This window comes from Leopardus geoffroyi, chromosome C1, assembly GCF_018350155.1.
Source record: "Leopardus geoffroyi isolate Oge1 chromosome C1, O.geoffroyi_Oge1_pat1.0, whole genome shotgun sequence".
Taxonomy (NCBI): domain Eukaryota; kingdom Metazoa; phylum Chordata; class Mammalia; order Carnivora; family Felidae; genus Leopardus; species Leopardus geoffroyi.
In genome coordinates, this window is record NC_059328.1 from 42,309,600 (window position 1) to 42,322,027 (window position 12,428).

The window sequence follows — 12,428 nt, forward strand, 5'->3', positions numbered from 1 at the left end:
GGTCAAAAGATACAAAATGTCAGTTATACAAGATGAGTAAGTTCTGGTGATCTAATGTATAGCATGGTGACTATAGGTAATACTACTGTTAGTATATACCTAAAATTTGCTAGGAAGGTACATCCCAAGCATTCTCAACACACACACAAAAGGTAACTATGACAGGTAACAGACTGGTGATTATTTCACAATTAATACATATATCAAATTATCAAGTTGTACAAGTTGTATTTATACATACATACATACACACACACACCTCTAGGGATCTCTTTTTTATCCTTGTATGAGTATTTTTTAATTGCCTGTCAGCTGGGCCTCCGGAATTTTTTAAACTAAATTATAACTGACACATTACATTAGTTTCAGGTGTACAACATTGTGATTCAACAACTCTATATGTCATGCTATGCACACCACAAGTGACTATACTGACTATAGTCCCAATGCTATACCTTTCACCCATGTGACTTATTCATTCCACAAACGAAAGCCTGTACCTCCCACTCGTCTTCACCCAGTTTGCCCATCACCCTACCCTCTTCTCCTCTGGTAACCACCAGTTTGTTTTCTGTATTTATAGGCCTGTTCCTTCTTTTTTTTGTTTGTTTTTTAGATTCCAGATATAAGTGAAATCATATTGTATTTGTCTTTCTTTGCCTAACTTATTTCACTTAGTATAATGCCCTCTATGACCATCCATGATACCACAAATGGCAAGGTCTTTTTTTTTTAATGGCGGAGTAATATTTCATTGTGTATGTGTACACACACACACACACACACACACACACACACACACACAATCTTCTTTATCCATTCATCTATCAATGGATAGTTGTGTCACTCCCTTATCTTGGCTATTGTAAATAATGCCAATAAACACAGAGGTGCAGATGTCTTTTGGAGTGTTTTCTTTTTCTTTGAGTAAATACCTAGGAGTGGAATTACTGAATTGTATAGTACTTTTCATTTTAATTTTTTGAGGAACCTCCATACTACTTTCCACAGTGGCTGCACCAATTTACATACCCATCAACCTTGCAAGAAGGTTTCTTTTACTTTACATTCTCACCAACACCAGCTATTTCTTATCTTTTGATAAGACAAAGTGTAATGGCGCTTTTTTTTTTTTTTTTTTGTAATGGCGCTTTTGATGTGCATTTTCCTGATGATTAGTGATGTTGAGCATCTTTTCATCTGTTGGCCAACTATATGTCTTCTTTGGAAAAATGTCAATTCAGGTCCTCTGCCCATTTTTTAACTGGATTATTTGGTATTTTGGTACTGACTTGTAAAAGTTCTTTACACATTTTGGATATTAAGCACTTATCAAATACATCATCTGCAAATATCTTTTCCCATTCAGTGGGCTGCCTTTTTATTTTGTTGATGGTTTCCTTATAAGTACAAAACCTTTTTATTTTGGTGTAGTCCTGATAGTTTATTTTTATTTTTGCTTCCCTTGCCTAAAAAAACACATCTAGAAAAAGGTTGCTAAGGCTGATGTCAAAGACATTACTGCCTATGTTTTCTTCTAAGAGTTTTATGGTTTCAGGTCTCACATTTAGGTCTTTAATCCATGTTAAGTTTGTTTTTGTGTATGGTATAAGAAAGTGGTCCAGTTTCATTTTTTTCCATGTAGTGGTCTCCAGGAATTTCTTTCAGATGTCAAATACTGCTAAAATTAATTCTTTTTTTCTTTAAAATTTTTTTAAATGTTTGTTTATTTTTGAGAGAGAGAGAGAGAGAGAGAGAGAGACAGAGAGAGACAGAGCATGAGTGGGGGAGGGGCAGACAGAGAGGGAGACACAGAATCTGAAGCAGGCTCCAGCTTCTGAGCTGTCCACAAAGAGCCTGACACAGGGCTCGAACTCATGAACCGTGAGATCCCTGAGCCGAAGTCGGACGCTCAACCAACTGAGCCACTCAGGCGCCCCTAATTCTTATGTTAACCAAAGAAAAGTGACTCTGAGTCAGGAAACTTGACTATAAAGGGCTAATAAGGCTAAATAGTTTTAAAAGGCTTTACTTAAAAACTATTTCCTATTACTGGGAGGCTAAAATTAAGACAGGAGACAGCCAGAGAATAGTCAAGAGCAATTTCATTACATCAGTTACAGAATAAATTATATTCATATACTAGAATTTTTCTGAACTCTCAAATTGTGAAAAATCTGTGCTTTATTATAAAATGTACAATGTGGCTTAAAACCTCAAGATAAATAAAGCTGTTTTAAAAAAAGTCTTTGAGAGAAAAAATACATCAGGAATTATTTCTAGGTTTCTTACAATAAACTCAGCAAATGAAAACCATGAAAAAAAGCTCTCTGCAACCAACACAACCGCCAAAAATCAGGCACACTGTTCTGTTGGATCTAACAGAAAAGAGCCACTCTTAAGCAGCTTCATACTGCATTTTTTTAGTGTACTTCATTGACTAGTACATTCAGAATCAACAGAAGTTTGAGAAATCTTCTAAGAGCCACTTTAGGAAACAAAGTTAATAGACTACATTTTTTTTTTCCAAATGAAAGTAACTTGTATGAGTATCATTCATATTCTTCTCACACAGTCTACCTTAGTTGAATAAAAGAGTATCTTAAGAAAACGGAAACTATTTTCTAATAACTAAACTTAGGACATAGTTAAGAAATATTATCCAAGGGGCTACTGTTTACACTTTCATCCCTTATGAAGCCACTAACCTTCCCAGAGTTGGTACACTGAGTTTCCTGAATGATAGCTATGCTTCATGTACCAGTCTCATCCCACACTCTGAGAAACCTTGGTTACTAGCGTTGTCCTCACAGACTTCACAATTTCATGGAAGAAAACAGATCACAAACAAATAAATATATGTATGGCAGGTGGTAGTAAGTGCTATGAAAAAAATAAAGCAGGGTAAAAACAGGGAGAATGATGAAGGCAATGCTATTTTATATATGGTTTCCCTTGTCAGGGAACCCTGACAAGGTAAAATTTAAGCAAAAATTTGAAAAAAGGAAAAAAGTAACCATGCTGGGTATGTGGAGTAAGAACATTCTAGATGAAGAGAACAGCAAACACAAAGGTCTTGAGTTGAAAAAACCCCAACCTTAGAATTCTGACTGCTCCTCCTTACTCAACCAGCTGGTTCTGCCCCAATCCTGAGTTCAATCCTCTTATCAGAGTCCAAACAAAAAAATTCCAAGAAGAATCCTCTAGCAGTTTTTGCTCTCAATTTACTCATTTCACCACCACCTCCTTAATCCATCTTTTTTGTATAAGACTGAGAATTTATACTCATCACTACTGTAACAAGTGATGAATACTATACTAATAAGAACACACTCAGAAAGGCTAAACTCTCTCTCTCTCTCTCTCTCTAGTCTTTTGGACTGATAATGGTAGTGACTTTATCACTCCTCCTTACCTCCATACCAAAGAAATGACAACAAAGGATACCACAGCCTTTCAAAATTAATTCTAATTTAAGAAACAGATAACTGATTCTCAGCAGTTACCCGAGTATAAATTGCTGTAGGTTATCAGTAACTTAGAGGAAAGAGAACAATGTTCTGAGACAGAGACAGGAAAAAAGATGCTAACAAAAAAACCTTGCAAACCTATGCATTAACTTGCATAACCACATCTTACAACTTTAACTTACATTAAGGGTGAAAACTTGAGCCTCATTTGTTATGTGAAAGAAAATGTTTCTGTACTACATAAAAGGAGAATAATAAAATATATCAATTACTCTGTATGTCTAGGAGACTTCATTTTCATGTCCATAATCAGAACCTGCCACATCATTTTCTGTCTGGCACAGATAACTATTTTATCCCCATATATTATGATTTATCTTACATGTTAGTACAGGAAAAAGCCTGAGTTATCTTAAAGATAAGTACTTTTTTCTTCTGTTCCACTTACCTTAGCCCAGTAGCGAAAGGCTAACACCAAAGGAGTAAAAACAGGTTCCGTCTTGCCAAGAGCAGCAAGTAAATCAGTAGTGAGGCATGCCATATCATTTCCTGCACTCACTCTACAAAGTAAACCACTGTGAATGAGAAAGAAACAAATTTCACTGTATTAAAACCTTAAGAACCAGAATATTCCAAATCCTATGGTTATTCTTTACAGTCACTGTATTTTAATACCAAGGAAGTCATAATAAAAACAAATAGATTTTAATAGATTGAGAGATAACTGGAAACGACAAATCATTTCTATCACTAGAGTTCCATAAAAAGTAAAGATGTTTTCAATACTCATTTGTACTTCAGAAATGAATTTCAACCTCACTTAGTATTTAAATTCTTCAGAAATTAATTTCAAGGGGTGCCTGGTGGGTGGCTAAGTGGGTTAGCATCCAACTCTTGATTTCAGTTCAAGTCATGATCTCACGGTTCATGGGACAGAGCCCCATGTCAGGTTCTGTGCTGACAGTGTGGAGCCCACTTAGGATTCTCTCTCTCCCTGCCCCTCCCCTGCTCTTGTGAGTGAACGCATGCACTCTCAAATAAATTAAAAAAAAAAATTTAATTTCAAAAGCAGCATTAACATTCACCAAAATTTGATTTATATCAGAGAAAAGGCATTGATCTCATCAATGTCAAGTAGTGTAACATACCTTCCTGGCTCATTCTTTTTGCTCTGCACATGATAAAAAGAAAAAATGAAATACTGAAGTAACCAGCTATACTTCTTGACTCGAATTTTTCCTATCTAAGCTTTCATGATTTTACTGATATGCTACTTTGGATTAGAAAGGACGTACATATGAACCCTCAAATAATGCTTAAATGTAAGTGAAAATAGGAGCTATATTAAAGGAGTGACGGAATTATAGTAGAGATATTTGGTGGCAGGGAGAAGAATGTATCTGAGGTTCCACAAAGAGGCAATCTGACACATTGTGGATACAAAACAAAAAACAGAAAACACTAGGAGTCAGAATACTTCCATTCTGATCCTGATTTTACTCTAAATGTTGTGAATCTGGCCAAATCATTTAATCCCTCCAGATTCCAATTTTTTAATTAGAAAATAACAAAGTTGAATTAGATCTCCATAGATTCTTCTAACTTTGAATAAGAAAATATAGTACTCTTAAAATGTAAGATATACAAGTTAGTATTCAATAAAAGAACACTTAAAGAACACTTAATTACTTCTGTATTGTTTTTATGTCTCCCACATTGATCGCAAATAGGATTATCTCAGTTTCCTTTTTGACAGGCGCTTTGCTCTCAATCCTACATACATGAGACTAAAAAGGCAACATTAGTCTTCAGTGACTCATTCAATTTCAGTGAACTAAAAATTAGATTCTAAAAGATTGTGGGCTCCTTGAGAAGAGCGGCTATTTCCTGTTTATGTTTGTATCCTTACAGCAAAGCAGTACCTAACATACAGTAAATGCACAATGCTGTTGGGTGAATGAACTTCTCTGAGAAAAAAATGGAAGTTCTGCCTCACTGTGTTTTGTGTTTAATTGGTAACTCTCCTTTTTTTGACATGCTTTTAGTAAGCTTTTATCTTTAATAGATAGTATATTAATCTAAGGAGAAATCTAAAACAAAATTTTCTGGAGCGCCTGGTGGGTCAGTCAGTCAGTTGAGCGTCTGACTCTTGATTTCAGCTCAGGTCATGACCTCATGGTTCATGGGATAGAGCCCCAAGTCAGGATTCTATCTCTCCTTCTCTGTCCCTACCCTGTGCATGCACATTCACATGTGTGCATTCTCTCTCTCAATAAATAAACTTTAATAATAAAATAAAATAAAATAAAATAAAATAAAATAAAATAAAATAAAATAAAATAAAACAAAATAAAATAAAATTTTCTGCCTTGGAAATGTTCACTGTATATTTACTTGTTATTTCAAAAACTATTTTCTTTTCATTGTTACTAACCTTTTCCGATCTTTGCACACCACAACAGGAACTTTGGCATGAAAATCAGATTCCACATCTATATATAATACTAATAAGGAAAAAAATAAAACAAGTAAGCTATTGCCAACATCTCTCAAATATTTACTTTATGGTAAACATTAAGTGATAGTTTCCTTCTAAAAATCATTTGCGTTGCTTCTGTGGGATAATACACACTCCACATTATAAGCATCAACCCAACAGAATCTCCTACCTCTCTTGGTGTCATTTGCTATATATCATAAATGACAGGCACAGTCCCAAATATTACCCAAAAATTATAATCAGCTTAAGAAGAAAGGTCTTAACATCTCTAAAAATTTGAACATTTTCCAGTAAGTATATAATCTAGTCAAAGTGATTAAACCTTCAAAAATATGGCAAACAAACACCACTTACTTCTATTTCCAAAGGAGTCATGAAATGGAAACCTACAATGCTTTGACAATTTAATTGTTTTAAGTTATCCATGCAAGTAAAAGGCTAACTCTGCTGGCCCCATTTCCTGTTACTATATGAAAAGTTTGCCCTAATCAAAGAGCCTAAGGAAGAAGAGGGTATAAAGCACACTTCCACTCTGAAGTCTTTCTCTACATCTCCCAGGAAGGCCCCATGACATAAATGTCCAATCTAATGAAAATAGATAGTTTAATTTATTTCATCTGAAGTTAAAAGAAAATCTCTTAGTAGTACTTGTTGGGATTATTAATTTATTAAAAATTCATGTGCTGAAGATTTATATGCCAGGAATTGCATTATGCACAGTGGTTATGACAATTAATTAGTAAGACACAAAGAGCTCAATTAAGAGTTTGCCAAACATAAACAAATCCTGTAAATAACAAGACAGAGATCTTAAAGGAATACAATGAAGGCTTAAAGAAGGTAATAATTTTTGAATCAGACTGAATTTTATAAACCTATGTTATGTGACTTAAGATGATCTAGTCATGTATTTAATATACGTTTGCTAGGCTGAATACTGTCCAGTGAATCTAAAGAGGTAAAAGCTCTATATCTATCTCTTATCTGTAATATGTTTTAGTTTTTGTGCAGTAACAGGCAAGTATTTATTACGAAAGAAAACTATATTAAAATCCCTTTACAAGATTAATTACATCGAATTATTTTCATAAAAACTAATTTCCCAGGAAAATGGCTAACAAGAAGCTGACAAATAATGGCGAGCTGACAGGGCAAAGAGAGAGAGAGAGAAACAGAAAGAGAGAAGGAAGTTAGAGCTGACTATGAAGTCAATGACAGGGTAAAGGAGGGTCAATAAGCGATCTTTCCTAAGCCAAACTGAAAATATTTTTGCCAGGTATTCGTAACTCATAAAATTTAAGATGATAATAGGATTAATAACAACAATCACAGCAGCAAAAATTTAGTAAGAAGTCACTGCATGTAAACCAAGCACTTCTAAGCTGTGGCTTAACCCATTTCATCCTCCCAACAATCTTCTCATCAAAAAGATACTATACTGGACTGCCTGGGTAGCTCAGTCAGTTAAGCATCTGACATTTGGTTTCGGCTCAGGTTATGATCTCACAGATTGTAAGCTCAAGGCCCATGTTCAGCTCTGGGCTGACAGCATGGAGCCTGTGTAGAATTCTCTCTCCCCCTTCTCTCTGCCCCACCCCTGCTTGTATTCTCTCTCTCAAAATAAGAAACCTTAAAAAAAAAAACAAAAAAACCACACTATATTACTGCCATTTTATAGATGAGAAAACTGAAGCATTAACACTTCAGTAATTTATCAAAGGATACAACCAATAAGTGGCAGAAGTAAAATTTGAGCCCAGTTAAGTCTGGCTCCATATCCTGAGCTCCTAGGCATTTACTTTTAACAAGAAAAGCAATAAATAAAAAAACAAGAAAATAATATTGTACTACCTGACTTAGGGGGTGGTTTAAGACAGATGTAATTTAAAAACTTTTTTATTTTGAAAGTATTTTTACCTATACAAATGTCCATTTTACATCAAAAACAATCCAGACAGACAAGAAAGATATGAGAAACATACTAGTATGACTTGGTTGATGTAATATAAAGGATTAATTAAATTATTATTTTAAGTGGAAAAAAAAAATACTTACTCAATGCATGCAGCACACATTTTTTCCCAAGTCTCTCCTAAATCTTCCTTCATCAGTGACTTCCTAATGATTACAGGTTTTCTGTCTTCTTTTACACAAGAAATGCCCATAACATTTTTAAATTACCCAATAGGCAGTACTTTTTTACATACCAATTTTAAATATACTTTTTATCTAATGACATGTACATTTTATAGCACACCTATTCAACAAATATGTAAATGTATGTAATATAATGACTCATATATGCTTCTACAAGTGTTAAACTTGGTTAGCCATATATAAAAAACACAGTGCACATACCCTCAAAGAATTTTCTTTAGAAAGACAAAAAAAAGGAACTCACCACTTTTTTTTAAAATCCCAAGCACTTGTATCAGAAGATCTGGATGATTCATCTAAAAAAATTCAAAGTAAATCAATATACTAATTTCAAAGTACAAGGTGCAAACATTAGAGAGAATTCGATTTCATTAAATATTTAAATAAAACCAATCTATTTTAAAATAATGAAAAAAGAATAGTTAAAACACTTTTATGGTAACATATCTTGTTCATGGAACTAGAATATAATAAATCATGTAGTGCTATTCTTCCAGCAATATTTCTAGAATTAATAAGTTCTTAGAATGAGAAAAGATTCTGGAATTTCACAGCAAAATAAACAGAAAAGAAACCAGTTTGCCAAATAGCCTTCAAAGAGAAGTTGTTGAGATAGGAAATTTAAGAGATACTGGTAACTGGCAGCATGGTCAAAAGGTTTAGATTAAATACTACTTTAAAATACAAACTTGTCAAATGCTTAGTTTAGTATGTACTTTGCTGCTAAAGTATTTAATAACCATGTACTAATGGTAAGTAAATAACTGTATAAGAAATTAAAACATCAAGTTTTCACCAAAATCATTAATTTTCACCTAAGCATTAAAATTATTTAATAACATGTAAAATGTCAATCGACTATTTTAAATGTTTCATAGGTCAATAAATAAATAATGTTAGCAGTGCTAATTACTACTTATGGTAAGTACCCAGAATGTACCAGGCACACTATACAAAAATGTTTGGTATACAGCATCTTATTTAATATAGAAGTTATTATTATCCCTGTTTTAGAAATTAAAAAACTGAGTCTCAAAAAGGCCAAGTCACTTGCTCATTGCAGCCAAGACTTGAACACAGAAGTATGATTTTAAAGTTATTTTCACTTTCTATACTGCCTACAAGTGATAACTATTCAACACCATCAAATATGTACAAGCATTTTCCCTTTTTACTGCATTCCCCTGCTTCCTTCTTTCTCTCCCTTATTTTTATTCCACCTATATCTAGTACCTAATAGTTTCCAAAATCACATTTATTATTTTTTTATTTTTAAATGTTTCCAACGTTTATTTATTATTTTTGGGACAGAGAGAGACAGAGCATGAACGGGGGAGGGGCAGAGAGAGAGGGAGACACAGAATCGGAAACAGGCTCCAGGCTCTGAGCCATCAGCCCAGAGCCCGACGCGGGGCTCGAACTCACGGACCGTGAGATCGTGACCTGGCTGAAGTCGGACACTTAACCGACTGCGCCGAGGCGCCCCTCCAAAATCACATTTAATTACACTATAAACCAGAATCTTACAGTCCCCTACACCTTCTCTAAAAAGATAATCAACTAAAAATTACCAAGTACTAGTTAAGAACCACATAAAAAAGTGTTTTCATAATTACTTACCCTGGGAGGAAATTTTATATCTATATTAACATCACTACTTTTCAGAGCAAACTTAGTCAGAGATGAGCCATACAACCTAAGTGAACACTCTGGAAATAAAGGAAAAAATATGAAAGCATGAAATAGTGTGCAAATATGAGAAATTTCTTAAAAACGATAATAGGAAAATTACATATATTTCAATTCTGTGTCTTCAATTCTAGTACAACATTTACAGAAGAATGACATCCTTTCTAACTGATCTGCAAAAAAATAAAAATGTTTCTCAGTTATGGGATTCAGGGACAGAGAAGGAAGAAATTACTCATAAAAGTTCAGTGTTTACACAAAATATTAGTAATAGTTCATTTAGGAATGACTAGAAGTATGTTTGATATTTAATATGTAACATTGAAAATGTAGTAATCTAGGTATAGCTACTGTCATAAACTACATTTATTTACTCTTAGATATTTATATTTATGTAAGAGATAATAGCACTTTAAATGGGGAAGGGATCATAGACACTGAATGCCAATGCTCTTTAAAAATACAAAATGAAGGCTCGTCGCTTGATATTATAAACCTAAACTGCCCCCCCAAGAAAAAACAAAACACAAACAAAAAACCCTGTGGTGTTTCAAGATTTCATAGACCAAAATATATAGGAATAATAACATACAACTTACATCTTTTTCAAACTATCAAATACATTATTCAAAAATCATCGTAAGGTAAATTTTAAAAGGATCTCACCAGAGGGCAAGTTGAAAATAACATGATTGGGACTACTCAGGCAGGTTCAGTTTCTTAGAAAGTGTGAGTTTATACTCATTTGTATAGATAGAAGTCTACTGTTCAAGTTCACAAAACGTCTGAAAATCACTGAAATCATTAACATCATAAAAACTTCCTTTCTGTCCATTTTTTAATATATTTTACTTATTTTTTTAAAGTAGGCTCCACAGGGGCGCCTGGGTGGCTCAGTCGGTTAAGCGCCCGACTTCAGCTCAGGTCATGATCTCACGGTTTCTGAGTTCAAGCCCCATGTGGGACTCTGTGCTGACAGCTCACAGAATGGAGCCTCCTTTGGATTCTATGTCTCCCTCTCTCTCTGCCCCTCCCCCACTCATGCTCTGTCTCTCACCTTCAAAAATTAAACATTAAAAAAAAAAAATTTAAAGTAGGCTCCACACACAACATGGGGCTCGAACTCACAACCCCAAGATCAAGAGCTGCAGGCTCTACCGACTGAGCCAGCCAGGTATCTGCATTTTTCTTCTCAAAATAGTAAATTATTTCTGTATATAATTTAAATTAGTATTCATTATACTTTAGGTAGAAAACCACATTACAGAAATAAAATGAAATGAAAATGTTTTCCATTTTTTAATTTCCATTTTATATTTTCTTATAAATCTCACAAATGGCTCTATATAAAACTGTAATTTGTCAACTGTCCAAAATCCCGCTGGTGGTGAGAAATAAGTTTTATTGAATAGACATTTACTTAAATTCAATATTGATGCAAAAACAGTATTAAGTGTTAAGCAAATATAATCTTTATATAGATGTCTACAATAAACCTGGCACAACTCCCCCTTACACCAAAAATATAAGCTTTCTGTAAAGAAAGAGCAGAGTCAAAAAGAAATAAAAGGGCAAATTTTACTTGTAATGACCCTACTTAAAGTAAATTAATATTTCCCCACCATCGGCCATAAGAATCTTTTTCAGTGACTAGCTGGAATATACACACTGAAAATAATATAATTAAAATGTCCACTCAGAAGTCAAAGATACTGAAAAATAATATAAAATATAATATTTGACCTATAAGATATTTTCCTATATCTGACATTTTAAAACTCTTCTTATTGTCATAATTCTCTATTTTACTTTTCTGAAATATTTCCCAAAAACTCACTTATAAAATAATTAAATTCATCTACTTTTAAGATGGGAGAAACAAACAGAAAGGAAACATTAAGAAATTTACACTAAGTTTAGCAAGAAGCAAGGGGAAAAGTTGTATGATTTTACTAATTAAGCATAAAGCGTATCTGTACCTGGTAAAAATGTTGTTATAACCTTTGACATTTCCTCCACAATTTCCTGACGGACTCTGAGGTCATCATCTGTTATTCCGTGTTCTTTTGCTAATTCAACAACTGCAACACTTAAAGCAGCCAAGTGGGCAGGGGAAGGAGGTGGCAGAGAACGAAGCTCACTTTCTTCCTGTTTTTCCTATTAATGTAACATTTAACAATAACATAAAAAATTTTTTTTCTACTTTAATGTCCTTATATTTAGGATAGAAGAACATAAATATATTAACTCAACAAATATTCACCTTCTATATGCCAGATTTAATTTAAGACACCTAGGATATGGAAATGAACAAGAGACAGAAATGTTGTAAGTACTGGAAGATTAAGAAGTCTTTGGGGGGAGGTTATTATTAAACATTAAAAACTAAAACTTGTTCTACTGTACTGTCTTCATAAATTCTGAAATGCTACATCAAAGCCAAAATACTGTAAGTAAAACACTTAGCTGATAATTCTGTGGATAATTTTGCTGCAGCAAAAAGATTTTTTCAGATGGAGGAGAAAGTCTTGAATCCTCTCTGATCTGCACATGATACCAGATTAAACGGTCACAGGAAAACATCCTAGACACTATCATCACATTTGTTATAC

General features: G+C 33.7%; 1 protein-coding gene across 17 annotated transcripts in view; it reads right to left on the reverse strand.

Moving 5' to 3' along the window:
* The window catches only part of TUT4 (terminal uridylyl transferase 4), a 138,544-nt gene that overhangs the window by 65,455 nt on the left and 60,661 nt on the right, over positions 1-12,428 (reverse strand). For all 17 annotated transcript variants that reach the window (XM_045477381.1, XM_045477380.1, XM_045477386.1 and 14 more), the window contains 5 exons: positions 11,796-11,973; positions 9,748-9,836; positions 8,372-8,423; positions 5,905-5,974; positions 3,919-4,045 (listed from right to left, as the gene is read on the reverse strand). In XM_045477381.1, the coding sequence (XP_045333337.1) occupies positions 3,919-4,045; positions 5,905-5,974; positions 8,372-8,423; positions 9,748-9,836; positions 11,796-11,973 (516 nt within the window). The remainder of the gene's footprint in view (positions 1-3,918; positions 4,046-5,904; positions 5,975-8,371; positions 8,424-9,747; positions 9,837-11,795; positions 11,974-12,428) is intronic.